Genomic DNA, 17,377 nt, shown 5'->3' with positions numbered 1-17,377 from the left:
AAAAAACCGTCGAAAAATTTGGATTTCCAGCAAATCGGTAAATTGACGGAATTGAAATTTCCGGCAAATCGGCAAATTGCCGGCATTGAAAATTCTGACAAACCTGCAAATTGCCGGATTTGAGAAATTCCGGCCAATCGGCAAATTGCCGGAATTGAAATTTCCGACAAGTGGGCAAATTGCCGGAATTGAAATTTTACACAAATCGGCATATTGTCGGAATTGAAATTTCCGGCAATTCGGGAAATAGCCGGAATTGAAATTTCAGGCAAATTGGCAAATTGCCGGAATTTAAATTTCCGGCAAATCGGCAAATTGCCGGCATTAAAAATTCTGACAAACCTGCAAATTTTTTGAAAATATCAAAAAAATAATTGAATCTTGATTCAATTATTTTTTTTTAATTTGGATTTTCAAGAAGAACTTTAAAAAAAACAGTGTTTCTTTTTCCAATTTTCAGGTCGGAAAAAATTATAATTTTCAGCAAAAAAACCGGAATTTGGTTATTTTTTAAAAGATATATTCAAATTTTCTCTGAAAATTAGACGAAAAATTCTGAGAAAATTCTAACATTAAATAAAAAAAAACTCTGGTAAAATTCGTGGATATTAGCATATTTTTGAGTTTTATAAAGCAGTACTACTTCTGCTATTTCTTAAAATTACTATATAAATTCGCTTAAAAAAATTTCATTTTTTTTCGAATTTTTTTCCAGAAATATTTCAAAATGTAGTGTTACTTATTCATCTACATATTTTTGAAAAAATCGATATAAAAAACTGAAAAGTAATCGAGTGTCTCGTCCCGAAGACACACAAACTGAAAGAAGAAAACCCTCGAGGTGCGGGCGGGCAAAGAGAGAGAGAGAGAGAGAGAAGTTAGAGAAGACATAGAACATGAGAACAGAGAACAGAGAGACGCAGACACAGTAGCTGGAATCAATGGGTGGAGGACGAATGCACTATTTGTGTCACGGGGAATGGAATATGTATGAAAATAGTGTGTAGACTGGTGGAGAGTGCCGAGAGAGAAAGGGGAGACAATGGACTCGGCGAGCACAATGCATGGACCTGACAAATCCGATAATTTGTACGTTTAGCGTCTGCGGGGATCCAAAAATCCAAAAAAATATCGATTAATGCAATTTGACAAAAAATAAATTGGAAAAAATAAATTTTTTCACACAAAATTTTTTGCCCAACTAGTAAGTTACACACTGAAATTTGAAAATTCGAATCCGGCTTGCCGAGACCTTCAATTTAAGTATAATCATGACTATGTTTTGTTGATATTGGAAATTGCGGGGTCCCGCCGCGAAAACTACAGTAATCTCATGGCGAGACCCAGAAAACTCGACTTTCAGCAGAGTAGGGGCTCTCGATGGGCTGAATTTGAATATTATAGTAAAAAGTTTGCAGAAAATATGTTTTCCCTGAATTTGAATTCCGAAAAATAGCCGATATATTAAATTTGAGGAAAGATAGGAAAAATGTTGAAAAAAAATGTTACTGAAAAAATTACATTGAAATTCGAGTCCAGCTTTCCGAGACCTTCAATTTGGGAATAAACATGACCCAATTTCCTAAATTTAGAAAAAAATTGGGTCCTGCCACGAAAATTACAGTAATCTCGTGGTGGGACACAAAATTGTGAACTTGAGAACATTAGAACATTATTATATTAAAATTGAAGTTTTCAGTGGACTAAATTCAAAAATATCTGTTTAAAATTGTAGGAAAATCAGTCTTTTTTCGAGTTTGACTAAAACGTTAAAATTATTGGGTCCTACCACGAAAAGTACAGTAGTCTCGCGTTTAGACCCAAAAAACTGGAATTTGAGCAAAGTGGTTCATGATTATACTTAAATTAAAGCTCTTGGCATGCTGAATTCAAAATATAATGAAAAATTTGTGGGAAAATCAGTTTTTTTCAACGAATTTGACTAAAACGTTAAATTTCTGCAAAAAAATTCAAAACAATTTTTGCCCAATATTTTTTACCTCAAAATTGAATAAAAACTAAATATTTAATATTAAAGTTCAGTTCAGTCTACCAAAAGTTTCCTATTAAACATGATCATGACAAAATGCTCTCAATAGTTGAAAATGTTGGGTCCCACCACGAAAAGTACAGTAATCTCGCGTGAAAACCGGGTTTCCCTTAAATTTTACAAAAAAAAACAAAAAATTGTAAATTGTTTAGAAATTCGAGTTGGGCTCGCAAAGTGCTTTGATTTGAGTATAAACATGACCCGATTCGCTCCATTCTAAAGTAGATTGGGTCCCGCCACGGAAACTACAGTAACCTCGCAGCGAGACCCAGAAAACACGAGTTTCTGCAAAGTAGAGCATGATCATACGCAAATTAAAACGTTCGATAGGCTGAATATCATTTTTTTTGGTAAAAAATTATGGGAAATCCGGTTGAAATTTCCGGCAAATTGGCAAATTGCCGGCATTGAAATTTCCGGCAAATCGGCGAATTGGCGGAATTGAAATTTCCGGCAAATCGGCAAGTTGCTGGCATTGAAATTTCCGGAAAATCGTCAAGTTGCCGGAATTGAAATTTTACACAAATCGGCATATTGTGAGCTCAACCAGAAAGCGATTTCGTTTTCCGAATAGTCCGACGTATTATATTTAAAAACTATGATAGTAAGTAGATCCTTTGCTATTTTTTACAAAAGCTGTAAACGCCGGGGGAAAAGTAAGTATTTATTCAATATTATTAATTTATCAATAAATTAAGTTCTCAACCTGAACAGAGGTACTTCTTCTCAATCTTTTTCTTTATTCTAGTAGAGTTCTATTCTATCAATAATCATCTATTTATCCACGCTCTCATCCTTCTCGACACTCTTCTGCTTGGATCCTTCCTTAGTCTTCTCATCCTCTCCTTTCTTCGGCTTTTCCTTCTTCTCCTTATTGTCCTTGCCGTCGTTCCCCTTCTTGCTCTTCTTGCTCTTTCTGGGGACCTTTTCCTCGCTCATCCTGCCTGGACCCATTGCCTGGGATTGATCCAATCCCACCTCAGCCATTTATTTGTTCTCCTTACTTTTCTTACTCTAAAATGCATTTATTTTTTGAAAAAAAAAAACTTAAAGAGAATGAAGATAACTCACCAAAATCGATAATCAATCAGAAACTCATAACGAAAATTTCGAGAACTGATTAAATTTTCAAATTGATTTTTATCGATAATTCAATCTACCACGTGCCGGATGACCTTTGCATCCGTGGAATTTTGAAAAGTAGATTTAATTATATTTCATACAGTTCAAACCAAAAATTCGTTTCTTGTGAGAAGGTACTGCACAATTTGATGATACACAGTTCCGGCAAATCGGCAAACCGGCAAGCTGCCGATTTGCCGAAAATTATCGGCAAATATGTACGCATACTATGAATGAATGTACATTTATTTTGAAAAGTAAGCAAATTCTACGAAAACTTCTGAAGAAAACGGGGAAAAAATTTCAAAAAGGCACACTCCGTCTTATAAAAAAAACCGCTCTAAATACTCCCGGCAAAGTTACGTTCGGCAAACGGCAAATCGGCAAATTGCCGAGTTTGCCGACAGGAGATTTTGCCACCCACCCCTTACATAGTTGCTTTGCTGAACTCGGCATTTAGCTCAAGCTTCTTGCCCAAGTTTTGCCCAAATATTTTTTATTTGGATCGAAAGTTGGCTAAACTTGGGTAAGTTGAGCTTCAGGCTGCACCAAAGTTCACTCCAAGTTGCACTCAACTCTTGCCAAACTTCTACCCAAGTTTGAAACGAAACAAAAAAAGTTGGGAAAAAGCTTGGGTTCGGGCTGAATCAAAGTTTGGCCAAAGTCTTGCCCAACTTTTGCCCAAGTTAGCCGCATGTTTCAAATGTGTTTAATGTTGTGACAGAAAAAATCAATAAAACAAATTGAACTATAAAGTTCTTTATTCTAGTAGAGTTCTATTCTATCAATAATCATCTATTTTTCTTTCTCCACGCTCTTCTCCTTCTCGATACTCTTCTGCTTGGATCCTTCCTTAGTCTTCTCATCTTCTCCCTTCTTCGGCTCTTCCTTCTGATCCTTATTTTCCTTCTTGCTGTCGGTGCTCTTCTTGCTCTTTGAGCTCTTCTTGCTTTTCTTACTCTTTTTGGTGGCCTCTTCCTCCGTCATCGTGCTTGGATCGACCATGAAAGAAGTATCCAACTCGATGTCATCCACGTCGGAACCAATGTCATACATCTCATAGTAGGTCGGATCATAAAACACTTTGTCCAGAACAACGTTGGGAAGTACCGGCGCCTGCAGAATCTGCAAAACATACATGATTTTTTTTCAGTTGTCTCTGAAAATATGAGGTAGGCTAGCCAAAGGCTCTTTGCGTGAGCCTCAAAAACTTACATCAGGCTCCATGGGAATGAAGATTGGTCCCATCTTTTTGAACTTCGATGTTCTAGTGTCCGATTTGTTTTTTTTTGTGCTTAAAATATTTCCTAAATCCATACCTTTTTCTTCGTTAGAATTTCCTTCTTTGCCTGAGCCTCTCGAAGTTTTGCACCAGGTTTCGGAGCAGCTGGAGTCACCGGAGCAGCTCGCTTCTTCTTGAAGTACTTCTTGTAGTTTTTAGCAAAAAGTCCAACATTTATTGCCAGGAGAAAAGCTAGACCAATCCAGAGATACAACTGAACACCACCATCACCACTGTCAGCCTTCTTCCTTCCAGCAGCAAGTTTCTTACAGTAATTCTCATCACAAATGTCGACGTTCATCTGCAATTATGAAGCTTTTTACATTTTTGATACATACCATTTTGAATTCAGCTCGTCAAGAGCTTCGATTTAAGTATAATCATGACTAATTCCTCTGTAATTTGAAGAAAGTTGGGCCTCACCGCTCTAGTTTCGTGGCGAGACCCGAAAATTTTCAAAGTGAACGAAACCTAGTCATGATTAGATTCAAATAAAAGCGGAATTAAAATTTCATACTAACCGAACAAGTCATATTGCTGTACACCTCGTCAGATTCGATGTTCGATGGGCCATTCGCAAGAGGATCAGTTTCTTCTTGCCTTTCTTCCGGCGGCAGTGTTCGACCTGGCGTTTGTGTAGTCTTCGTAGTCTTAGGAGGAGTCGGTGCTTCCGCTGTGACATCCTTTGGAGATGGCGAGGAGGCAAAGGGTCCTGGTCCGGGTCCTGGTGCTGGTCCTGGATTTGTCTGAAATTTCAAAAAGTTAAGTAGTGGTTTAGATTTGGAAAATCAAATTTTTCGTGTCTGAATGTGCGCTCCGTTGAGAAATTCTTCTGTTACTACAAAATTTTGCATAAATCTAGAGTTGATCAGAACTTGGCCCAGAGCCTGTCCAGTTTGAACATTGTTGGACTGTTCAATTCGAACTTTGCCCACGAAGCTACAGTACTCTTAGCGACGGCACCCAATCGATGTTCAACCCACAAACCTTCTCTGTCGTTGAGGTCTTCTCGTCGGAAGTAGTTGTCGAGAATGTGGTGGCTTCAGTCGAGGATGCAGTAGTGGTGGAGTTGTCTTCTAAATGTAGAATTTTCTATGACATTTTTTGATTCCTCTAAAACTAACCAGATGGAGCAATCGTGGTTAAACAGTCAGGAGATGAAGAGTTATTTTTACAATATATGGATCCTCCTGTAATAAATCGATATTTAATTTTCAAAGTTTTTCAGAATAAAAATAAACCTGGACATCGTTCATCTTCAAGAGATGCATTCTTTTGCGTTCCATTAGTACCACGGCTGCCTTTTGATTGAAGGGAAGGACTGTAATTTATTTAACTATTCGGCCGCTCTCAGCTCTTATCAAGAGCAAAACAAGTTCTCTATAGCAGGGCTTATGAAACTTTGAAAAAGAATACCTTTATCACAAACTGTCTCATTCCCTGTTGTGCACAAGCAACTACTGTTACGAAAATGCGTGCTGTTGTCGCAATAGATCGAACCTCCTGCAAAGGGAAATAATCTATGGATTTTAAACTAGAATAAACAAACCTGGACATCTCTGATCATTCTCGTTTTTGAGACAGAAATCATTAATGAAAGACTCGTCCAACTCGGGATATTTTTTACAAGCAACACGATCATCTTCCAGATTATCACATTTGCATTCATCCACGCGATCTCTCGGTTCACGTTCGAATTTGCTATACAGTTTTTCCCTTGCAATCAATGAATTATCGATTTTTTTTTCCTACAGTTAGAGCTTAACAAACCTTTGCATCTCAAGTCTTTCGGGCGCTGTGGTGTAGTCTGTGATGAATTACATTGAAGATCCCTCTCATCTGGCGATTGAAAATCTGCAATATTTTTTTAAAGTATAACTTAAATTGCCGCCAAATAGAAGAGGGAAATTTCAAAGTATCGTTGCTTGAATAAAATCCCGACACACCTTTTTTACAAGCCTTCTGATTCGACTCAAAACACCGACAATCCTTGTCATCCAAATGAAATTTGCAGTAGAGTTTCTGTTTTTTGCATCTCAAGTCTGTAGGCTTTTTATTGCATTGATATTTCTTATCTTCATCCGACTGGAAGTCTGAAAAAAAAAATTAAAAAGTCCCTCTTGCAAAAGAACCAACACACCATGTGCACAAACTCTGTCACGCTGGTGGTTTATACAGTGACAAGCCGTTGTGTTCCAGTGGAATTTGAAGAATAAGAGTTCGCCTGAAATTGAAAAAAATCAATCAACAATCATTAGACATTTCACAACAAACCTTCGCATCTCAAGTCTTTTGGATGTTTGACCGATTTCGTACAGTACTCTCTCTGAGCATCAAACTCAAAATCTGCAATAAATTCATATAAATTCAAATTGCCGCCTGATCCTGGGGCTTGAAGGACATACCTTCTTTACAGACTTTAGCGCGTGGTTCTGAACACTTGCATTCTGCTGCATCAAAATTCTTGAATTTGCAGAATAAGGGTTTACCTGGAATTGAGAAAAATCAATAAAGAATCGATTTTCTTGAGGAATCACAACAAACCTGGACATCTCAAGTCTTTTGAGTTCGGTTTACAATTGCTCGTATTTGTCAGAGCCTCAATTTCCAATGTTATACTTTTAAGAAAATCAATAATTAAATATGATATTGAATTTTGAGAAATCCTAGACTTTTCAGTCTGCAAACTTGTCCGTAATCTAGAACTCACCAGTATCACATGCTGAATTCCCTTCGTTGTGACATCCTGAAAAACCGGTAAATTATTGATTTTTCTCGGGATAAAGTTGTTTTGCAAAAATGAGTATATACCTTCTGGGGCTGGTGGTGATGATGGTGGTGTAGGTGGAGGACTCTCGGTAGTATTATTACGATATCTTGGAGCTGAAAGAAATTTATTTATTTATGTGAAACATTATCGATTTTTTACCTTTTGTTGTAGAAGAGGGTACAGTGGCTGGAGAGTCTGTAAAATCAAAGTTTAAGAAACTTATTTACACTTTTTAATATTCCGACAGTACTTGAATACCCCCTTTAAATTGGGAGACATAGGCAAGTACGGCTGTGCGGCAACCGAGATTTTCGACAACCGGCAATTGCCGAAGTTGCCGAACCCTAAAATTTTCGGCAGCCGACAACTTTTGGTTGCCGAAACTTCGGCAACATTTCGGCAACCGGCAACCAGGTTTCAAAATTTTTTGTTGCAATTATAATTTTAAGCGTTTTTTTTTCGTTTAGAGTGAAATTATAGCGTTTTTCAGACATTCTGAATGTTTCTTTCTGAGCTTCAAAATGTTTGACATTGATATCGGCAGTTGCCGAAGTTGCCAAACCCAAAAAAATCGGCAACCGGCAACTTGGTTGCCGGTTCCCGCACAGCCATATCCACGTGACATGGACATGTGGGATTTAAACACGTTTTATACAAATACATTATCTGACAGGTGTCTACAATTTGAGATGGCATTTTTAATAACATTAACATTGTGTACAACCTGGCACCTTCTTTGTCTTCATGTATGCTGTAATTACCACAATCATTGTCTCTGCTTGGATCGCAAGTTTTGTTTCCTGATCCGGCTCCGCCAAAATTACGAATATCCCGTGCAAAATTGCCCAAGCCAATTGAAAATTGAACAAGGACCATCAAGAGGATGAACGTTTGAAACACTCGATGTTTGATCGGAACTGCAAAAAAAAAAACAACGATAAATTATTAAATTCAAAATTTGAATTGCCGCCAAAGCGCATCACATTACTAAACAACGCGCGCTATCTTTATAACGGAGTGCCGTTTGAAAATCGATTTTCTGGTGGAAAACGCCATTTTCCGTAAAAAATTTCAGATTTTCGCTGCAAGACCCTGTAAAAACCTGAACAAAACCTGAACAAAACTAACCTTCCATTGCAATTCTTGGAACTATTCCGATAATTGTTCGCAAGAATGATGAGAATATCGATTAACTTGTTTTTCAACAGTAAAATATCGATAGAATTATGAATTTATGACGATTTTCGCTCCTTTTATGCACATTTTTGCCACGTGGCTAGATTTGACATTTGGCAAAAGGTCGAGAACGAGAGTTTACGGAAAATTAAATTAATTTTATTTTTACGTGATGAAATTTAATTATTTAATTATTCAATTTTTATTATTCCCACGGGAGTGCAAAGTAACCAGTAAAATTATAGATTTTTGGCAATGTCCACAGGTTTCAATTAGCGCGAACTTAAAATTTCAAATTGAACATGATAACTCGTGCTTGAAAAATGTTGAAAACTATTTTATTTCAAAATTTTTGGGATATTTATTTTGAATTTTTTGCAAAGTAAATTGAGATTTAAAGCAGGTTTGCCGATTTTCCAGAAATTTTGAATTTTGATTTTCGGCAAATTGCAATTTGCCGATTTTCCGTACATCGATTTGCCGGAAGTTTTTGGATGAATTTTTTATAAGACGGAAACACTCGAGACTGTGCCATTTTGAATTTTTTTTCCCGTTTTCTTCAGATATTTTCATAGCATTTGCTTGCTTTTCAATATAGATGTAGGAACATTCATAGGATGCGTACAGTTTTGCCGATTGAAGTCTAAAGTTTGAAATTTAAAAATGTGCAAAACCACAATTTGCTAAAAGAAAAAGGACAATTTTCGACTCCGGCAATTTGCCGATTTGCCGGAAATTTTAATTCCGGCGATTTGCCTTGCTAATTTGCCTGAAACAATCCATTCCGGGAATTTGCCGATCCCAACTTTAACCTATTTTGCCCAACTTTGGCAACTTTTTTACCAAATTTTAGCAACTTTTGCACTTGGCATTTCTAAAGTTTTAATTTAATTTAATTTAATTTATTACGATAGTAAGATATCGTGAGGTAGAAAAAAAACACACATAAATAGATACAAACCATCACAAGTGGTTACATAAATAAATTACATAAATAAAACGGAACAAAAATAAAAAAGAGATGAGAAGAAAATAATGGCTACATTGGAGAAGAAGCAAAAAACACAAATATCGATGTATAAAAGGCAAGAATAAATGATGGATAGAAGTGAGGATAAGGTAACATTAGATCAGTGTTGCTTCATTGTGGCTAGTGTTCTGTTGACAAAAAAGTGTCTCCTAAGTTTAGATTTACCTGTGCTCCAGATATATTTCTTTTTAGAACGAGTGTGGGTCTCTTGTTGCTCAAAAAACTCAGATGTTTTTAAGTCTACTTTACCATTATTCATTCTGATTACTTGGATTCTGTCAATTATTTTACGTCTCGTGCTTAAGGTTTGGAGGTCGAATAGTTCGTTACGTTCCATGGCAGTTTTGTAATCTTTATCAGTTGGATTAATATATCTTTTTTTGATTCTACTATAAAGGCGCCTAGTGAATGCGTTTTGTACAGACTCTATTGCTTTCTCATCCGATTTTTTTGTCGGAGAAGACACTACTGTTCCATATTCTAAACGAGGGCGGATAAAAGTTTTGTATAAGAGAATCATTAGTTTCTTATTGGAGGTACTGTACTGGTTGAACATGTTGGCCAGTTGAAATTTAGCTAGATTGATACATTTCCTCCAATGCTCAGAGAAATCCAGCTTTTCAGAGATTAAAAATCCAAGGTCTCTGGTAATAGCTTTTCGCTCAATAGGGTAACCGTCTAGGTGGTATTTGAAATCTGTTCTACGTTTTCCTACTGTGACGTGAACTGTCTCAGATTGGTTTAGAGTGAGTTTTGATCCCCTTGTCCAATCTACTACAGCATCTAGAGCAGACTGTAAATTGTTTTCGCTTTCAGTCTTAGGGGTCGATACATACAATTTCGTGTCATCTGCAAACTGTTTACATGCTACTTTTTCGGGCAATATTGATGATATATCATTAACATAGATACCAAACAAAAGTGGTGACAGAACTGCGCCTTGTGGGACGCCACAGGTGGCCAATTTTCTGGATGACAGCGTTTGCCCAATTCTAACCCTAAAGCTTCTATTTGACAGAAATTCATTCAACCATATCAGTAAATTTTTGTTCATTCTTAAAGATACGAGTTTATCTAAAAGTAAGTCATGTGGGAGCCGGTCGAAAGCCTTGGAAAAGTCTAGGTATATGATATCGATTTGCTCTCCGAGATCAATACTTTTAGACCAATCATTCAAAGATTCTAACATATTAGTCACCGTTGATTTTTTGGGGCGGAATCCATGTTGATTTTGTGACCAAAATTTGTTATCTATTAGAAATAACTCAATTTTTGCTAATATACATCTTTCGTAAACTCTGCACAAGTGCGAGGTCAAGCTAATGGGTCTGAAGTCGGTTGGATTGTTAGCGTTAGTGATTTTATCAAGAGGTATTACAATGGATTCGGTCCAAGCGTGCGGGACTTGCCCTCTCATCATGCTCAAGTTGAAAATCTGGGCCAGAACGCTACTGATGAGAGGCGATAGTATTTTTATAAAAGTAAATGGGACCTGGTCGCTTGTTACAGAGCACGACTTTTTCGAGGCCATGATCACTTTTAGAACTTCTGCATCAGTAACCCAGGGAATTGGTTGATCTGATACAAAATCATCATCTAGAGCAAAATTCGTGTTATTTTGATTTGTATACTGAGCTTCAAAGTAGGATGCTAGAAGATTTGCTTTGTCTAGTTCAGAGACAATTTCATTTTCGTCATTATCTATCAGGGCTGGAACACTACAGTTTCGCGGTTTCAGAAGAGTTTTTGCGTGTTTACTAAACTTACTATTGCCCTTTTTTTTAAATAACTTTACCTCCAGGTTACTTAGATACTTCCGCAACTTTTTTCTATATTTTCTCGCTAGGTAAATATATTCTATAAAATCATTCATAGTTTTCGACATTATCGTTTTGCTGAATTGGTTTTTTACCATTTGTTCAAAAGACCTTAAATATTGAGGCACTGGTTTTGAAGTCTCTGGCATCGGCATAGTTGGGACTGCCTGAGAGAACATTGTTCTAATGTGGCCTAGAAAGCATTCATAAATATCGTTCACGTGGGAATGGGTATCAAATACCTTACCCCACTCTATGTTTTCAAAGTATGTTGCACAGCAGGGCCAGTCCAGTTTCGAAAAATCTGGTATCATTTTCTTAGGGACTGATATATTTTGTAAGAGCTGCACCGTAAACTTAATGGTATTGTGGTCACTAGACCCTATTGGGGCCATGATGTTTAAATTGCTGATTACGGAATTAGAAAGAGCAACATCCAGTATTTTCGATTTGCGGGTTGGCATTTTGACATATTGTTCCAGATTATAGTTTTTGCACAGATCTACTAATAAAGAACCTAATTTAGTTTTAGAGTCGTTGAGGCCCCAGTCGATACCTCCAATATTAAGATCTCCCACAACTACAACTTTGCCTTGATGTTCCACAAGGTCTTCAATTTTACTAATTAATCTAACAGTATTTTGATAAGTGCAAGAAGGAGCACGATATATGTTTATGATTCTAAAGGGAACTACGTCAATGTTCAGGTCATTTACGAGAATTTCATAAGCGTTAAGCGTTTTCAACTGAAAAACGAAAGTTTACTTCAAACTTCTGAAATTATCAGTAATAATCCTAAATTTTAAATAGGTTTGTGATTGGAAAACATACAAATTAACTTACTTCACAAAGTTTGCCCGAAATTGTTCAAATGTGCGGAATTAATTTATTTAACGTAGTGACAACAAATAACTCACAAAAATTGTGCTCAAAGTATGTTAGACAGTTTGAAAAATCAAAAGAAATCAATGAAATTCAGTACCAAATCGAAAAATCTTGACAAAGTTAAAAATTTATAAATAGGTTTCCTACTATGTTTTTTCAGTAAATTAACTAAAAATATACTTAACTGTGCTTGTTTCTGAGATTACATCCCGTGCATACATACCGATGCAAGTTTTGGGGGTTTTCGGCTGTCGGGTAATATATGGGACTATAGGGGTACCGTTGAGGTACTGTAGGGATACTCGAAGAATTCAGCAGGGGTGACACACCTCAATTCCAGAATCCAGATTTTTTGCATAACTTGATGCGTGATTTTCTATTTTTCATAAATTCAGAAAATATACCAATTATATCACAATAAAAGAATTGGCTTATTAAAGTCCATAACAACTATCCAATAAAAACATTTTTTCAGTTTCAGATACGATTTTCCACCTCCTGCTGTGATGTCTAGATAACATGTTTTTATTAAAATCCCTGACTATAAAATAGCTCTTTGAAAATGCTGAAAATCCACAATTCACTATGAATTTCCATTTAAAAGTGAATCTGACACAAAGAAACATAGATCCTAGATCCTAGGTTAGGCTAAGATCAAGCCATATTCATTTCAGGCCATCTGCTGTGAGAACACTTGCTGCCCAGCCGGCTATCACTGTGTCGATGGTGGAAAGTGCGAGAAACACGCTAAAAATATGAGAACCCGATTCTGGAATGTGAAGGATGATGAGAACGAGGATCAGTTTTAATTTTACACGTTTATTTTTTGATTTTATATTTACAATCATATCATAACAATCCATTACATTATATTACCCATGTATAATTTTAATACAATACTAAAGTTTTTCCATAGTTGGCCATCATGGACCATCATAATTTCGCACAAACGTCCGTCCAAATATGCCGCACTTTTTCCAAACCAAGTGGTGATAAATGTAATGTTGAGGTTAGGTACGCAAATCCTCTGTCATCAAATATTTTATAGGTTTTAGTAGCATTGTTATAGAATTCGAGCTTGTAATCCACAAGAGCACATCGCCCATTACACTCTTTCACTAGCTCCGCATATCTTTTTCGCGCCATTTCGTAGGTCGCCTGTTTGTACGGCTTGCCTACCTCATCACCCAAGCGTTTCTGAAATTTTTCTTGTGATATGAGGGTGTTAGAAATTTAGCTCATTACTCCGTACCTCAACTTCTAGAGGCTTCACCCCTTCTTTGAGCCATTTACCGATGTTCTTTGTCAAGTCCCAATTGTGTGCTGGAATGACATTCAGGATGTAAACCATGTACTTTGTATTCGACAGAAACCCGAGTAACTGAGCTTTCATAGATTTATAAATGGGGTCGTCTCGGAACTTTGTGACATTTTTCGGCATGGGATCACCGATGGAAATGTACCTGAAACCGAAGTGAAGCTTAAGTAAAGCTGACCAATTGTTTTCGGCTACCTAAAAACTATGAACAGATAATCTGGCTTTTCCTTTTTAACGCGATCTTGGAAACTGTTGTAGTATTCTTTGCAGTGTTTCAGGTTTTCGGTGGGATAAATCATTTCACACTCTTAAAAATTAGAGTGATTTCAAATTTTATGTGACTTGACTCACTTGAGTAAGATCCCTGTATAATTGTGTTTGCTTTGTAGCCACATTCTTGATGAAACAGGGTGCCGTGATTTGCTGTCCAGCTATTACCAATGATCATTAATTTGTATTTCGAAGTCGCATTCAAACCCTAAACTATGAGCCTAATGTGGTAGTTTTGAATCAATCCTAATACCGTGTGATTGCACCATCCAAATGGACCGTTTTGCTCATATTTACAATTTTTCACATACAGATTCCCAGTGTCTCCTCTATTCCAGTTGTTGTTCTGTCGGATTACATCGTCAATTGTAATATTGTCAGTCGACGTCAAGTTAGCTTTCTTTTGAATTGCGAATTGATCACGTTCTACCAGAACTATATTCAGAGCGAATAGTAATACAACGAGCAGTGCAAGTTTTGTAGATGTTAGTTTGAGGTACCATTTCTCAAAAGTTTCAAATATAAGGGCAGCCAGTAGAATTGAGATGAGCAATGCAGCAACAAGCACTGAAAAAAAGATGAAAGTTGAACGTTTTACTATTGTTTTATCTAATCCTAAGCGTTTGTTACACGACAAGGAGTTCCGTTATTGCCATTTAGACTTACATAGCTTGTTGCCTTCGTAAGTGAGCTTCCAGTAGGAATAAATAGGCCAGTGAATTAGATAAAGTGAATATGAGATATCTCCAATGTAGGTTAACACTCTATTTGACAGAACTGCATTATCTTCAGATATAAGCATTAAACATCCCGTCCCAATAGTCACAAGTGGTCTGCAAATGTTTATATACATAGGACAGAATAATAACGAAATTAAACTTTCTTATTGCCAGAAATATTAAATTATACTGACGGCTGCTTAAGCCATGTACAAAACTATTAGAAAAAAGAGGTTGTACCTTATAACTGACGCATCTAATGAGGTTGGAAGTAAAGTTATGAGGACTAGGCCGGTTAATAGCAAATATGCGATGATCGTTGTAGGATCACAACGCTCAGAATGCGTGTTGGATTTACTGCTAACATATTTGCTGTCGTCATCAGTGAGCAAGCTCTCAAAAGCTTCTGTCTCTTTTGTAAGCTCGACGTATTTCACACCTCTTTGCTGCTCAGAATAATCAAGTAGATACACAATTATTCCTGAAAATTTCTACCTATCAAAAATTTTGGAAAAAACACGCAACTAACCAATTGAAAACTGCCAAATCCTCGCAAAAACGCTATTGAATGCTACCGATTGAGGGGATGAGAAGAAAAAAGAATATGACACAATTCCTGGAATTCAGCTTTGTTATAGAAGGTATAAGATTATATATAATATATAAGACTATAAATATATAAGACTAGTCTTGGCTAAAAAAACAAAAATAAAAATCTTGGATTTTCGGTAGAATTTTCATAGCATTCGATAGGAATTTTTTTAAATGTAATATTATGGGTACATTTTTGGACCTGGAAATTCAATTTCAGCCGCTCTTGAAGGTGCCTATATAAATATATATATAAGTATGTATACGTATATATAAGTATATATATATATACTATATATAAGGTACCTATAAAACCAACCTATAAATGCGTAGTACCCATTTTCAAATTTTGATGGCAATTTTGTGGCTAACAGGAAGATGAAAGGAATTAAAAAGTAAAATTGAATTTCAACTGACAACGACCAGGTATGAGTGAATATGTCTATTGCTTTTGTGAGCTGGAATTATAGGATGTATCAATCAAATCGGAATTATATACCATCATAAAGTAATCCTGTGCTTCTGTTTTTGGAGTATTTGACACAAACAATAGAGCCCGTATCGCAGATTCCTGATTTGTTTCAACTACGATGTCCGGGAAAAATGAATAGAGACAAATCATGGAACAAAATATGATTAGTAGTAAAGTGGTAGAATTCTTTTAAATCTTTTGCTATAGAATATAGTTATCAGAGTACATGGTGGCTCCTTCTCAGCTCTCTTTAATAGCATACACATAAGAAATCCAGATAATACAAAGAATCTGAAAATAATAATTATAGTTTCATAAATTAGAAAAATTGGTACACTTACTGATCAACACCTAAATATCCATTTGGAAAAGTGTCAGGGTAAAAATGGAAACCGAGAACTGCAATTATAGCCAAACCACGTATACCTTGTAGGTCAAATCTTTTTTGTGATGGTTTTATTGGCGAGTAACCCATCTGAAATTTTCTATGTTATTTTGAGATGAAAATAGAAATTTAAGAAATTAAAAGTGAACACGGAAACTGAAACATATATGTTTGTGTTATGAACTCACAATAAAACGAAACACAAATTGAATATACCTCCCTACATAAAAAAAAACGGAACATACATGTCTCTATAGAATCAGGTTGAGTTATGCGTGGAAAATAAATCGTTGAAAAAAAAGAAAAAATGCCAATTGTCCGAATAAGAAACTCTTTCAATGTTTGCTCTTCAGATTAAAAAGTGAGCCACGGTTGATAAAACGAGAGTCCAAATATTTCAGTCGTTTTAAAACAAGAAGTTTGAATTCTCTAGTGCACTTAATGTTCACCAAATTCAAATAAAAAGCACAAATTTCATCCCGTTTCTTGAAAACCTTCACAACTATCCAATAGTTAATTTCATTCCTAAGAATGCAATAAATTTTTCCTCTATCAGCACACAACAGTACACATTTCACACCCTTTTAGAAATTGCTTCAGGAAATCATTCAAAAAAGTGATGACCGCGAGTTTGCAAGCATGTTTATTTTGAAAAATACATGATATTGCAAAATAAATAGCTGGAAGCATTATGAAATAAATATAAAATCGGAATAGGGCAAATTCATTTATTCGAGACCATTTATTACACTACCCATATAAAATTTAAATACTGAAAACCAAAGGACATTTATTAAAATTCAAATTCAACAAATGTAATGCTGCTTTTCAACGTTTATAGATTAAGGTTATACTATAAAAAGAACCATAAAAATAATCGCAAAGAGCACCTCCATACCAAAGAATTCACTATTTTTCCATAGGTTCCTTTTTATCAGTGGAAAATGAGTCGTAAAAGTAAAGGAAGTGTTGTAGAAGTGAACTACGTTTTAACTAATAGGCATGGATATGAATAAAAATAAAACGATCAGAATGACTTTATATGTTAACCAGCGTTGATAAAACAGCAGTGCAAATATTTCCAGTTGTTTTAAAACAAGAATTTTGAATTATACAATGTATTAAACATTCACCAGATTTAAATAAAAAGTAAAAATTTCATTCAGTTTCTTGAAAACCTTCACAATTGTTTCACATATTTATAAAAATGCAATAAATGTTTCCTCTATCAAAACACAAAATTTTTGTTTATAGACATTTCACACCCTTTTAGAAATGCCTTCAGGTAACCATTCAAAACGGTGCAGACAACAAGTTTGTAAGCATTTGAAAAGTATACAAAAACACGATGAAAGGATTATGAAATCAAAAAATCAAACAAAAATCGTGGGTTTTCGAGTTTGAAGTACTCTCAAGTTGAGATGTGGTTGCCATTAGCATTAGCAACACTCAGATGATCTTCATGTGATTCGTTGTTCAAATCTGAATAT

General features: G+C 35.8%; 1 protein-coding gene and 2 pseudogenes across 3 annotated transcripts; all 3 read right to left on the bottom strand.

Annotated features, from left to right (window-relative positions):
• Positions 1–2,824: 2,824 nt before the first annotated feature.
• Positions 2,825–3,037, bottom strand: Y69A2AR.47 (Si:ch211-22i13.2; the record flags this gene model as incomplete). Its single annotated transcript, NM_001380096.1, has 1 exon — positions 2,825–3,037. The coding sequence occupies one exon, from the start codon at positions 3,035–3,037 to the stop codon at positions 2,825–2,827; it is 213 nt and encodes a 70-aa protein (NP_001368329.1).
• Positions 3,038–3,967: 930 nt separating this feature from the next.
• On the bottom strand, positions 3,968–8,359 carry Y69A2AR.8 (annotated as a pseudogene). The gene is made up of 20 exons: positions 8,353–8,359; positions 7,986–8,141; positions 7,384–7,419; positions 7,266–7,337; positions 7,165–7,200; positions 6,999–7,053; positions 6,860–6,943; positions 6,729–6,800; positions 6,595–6,678; positions 6,401–6,547; positions 6,225–6,308; positions 6,004–6,170; positions 5,871–5,957; positions 5,696–5,775; positions 5,579–5,644; positions 5,442–5,530; positions 4,976–5,200; positions 4,492–4,755; positions 4,388–4,439; positions 3,968–4,297 (listed from the first exon to the last, which is right to left on the bottom strand). Coding segments are annotated over exons 1-20 (2,193 nt in total).
• A 4,704-nt stretch (positions 8,360–13,063) lies between these two features.
• On the bottom strand, positions 13,064–15,977 carry Y69A2AR.11 (annotated as a pseudogene). Its single transcript has 11 exons — positions 15,844–15,977; positions 15,530–15,793; positions 15,350–15,488; positions 14,969–15,055; positions 14,680–14,920; positions 14,387–14,553; positions 13,974–14,287; positions 13,802–13,928; positions 13,646–13,757; positions 13,385–13,595; positions 13,064–13,329 (listed from the first exon to the last, which is right to left on the bottom strand). Coding segments are annotated over exons 1-11 (2,062 nt in total).
• Between the last annotated feature and the right edge of the window lie 1,400 nt (positions 15,978–17,377).

Source organism: Caenorhabditis elegans, chromosome IV (assembly GCF_000002985.6).
Source record: "Caenorhabditis elegans chromosome IV".
Taxonomy (NCBI): domain Eukaryota; kingdom Metazoa; phylum Nematoda; class Chromadorea; order Rhabditida; family Rhabditidae; genus Caenorhabditis; species Caenorhabditis elegans.
Note: the sequence above shows the minus strand (reverse complement) of the source record. Positions and strands in the feature narration are given on the sequence as shown.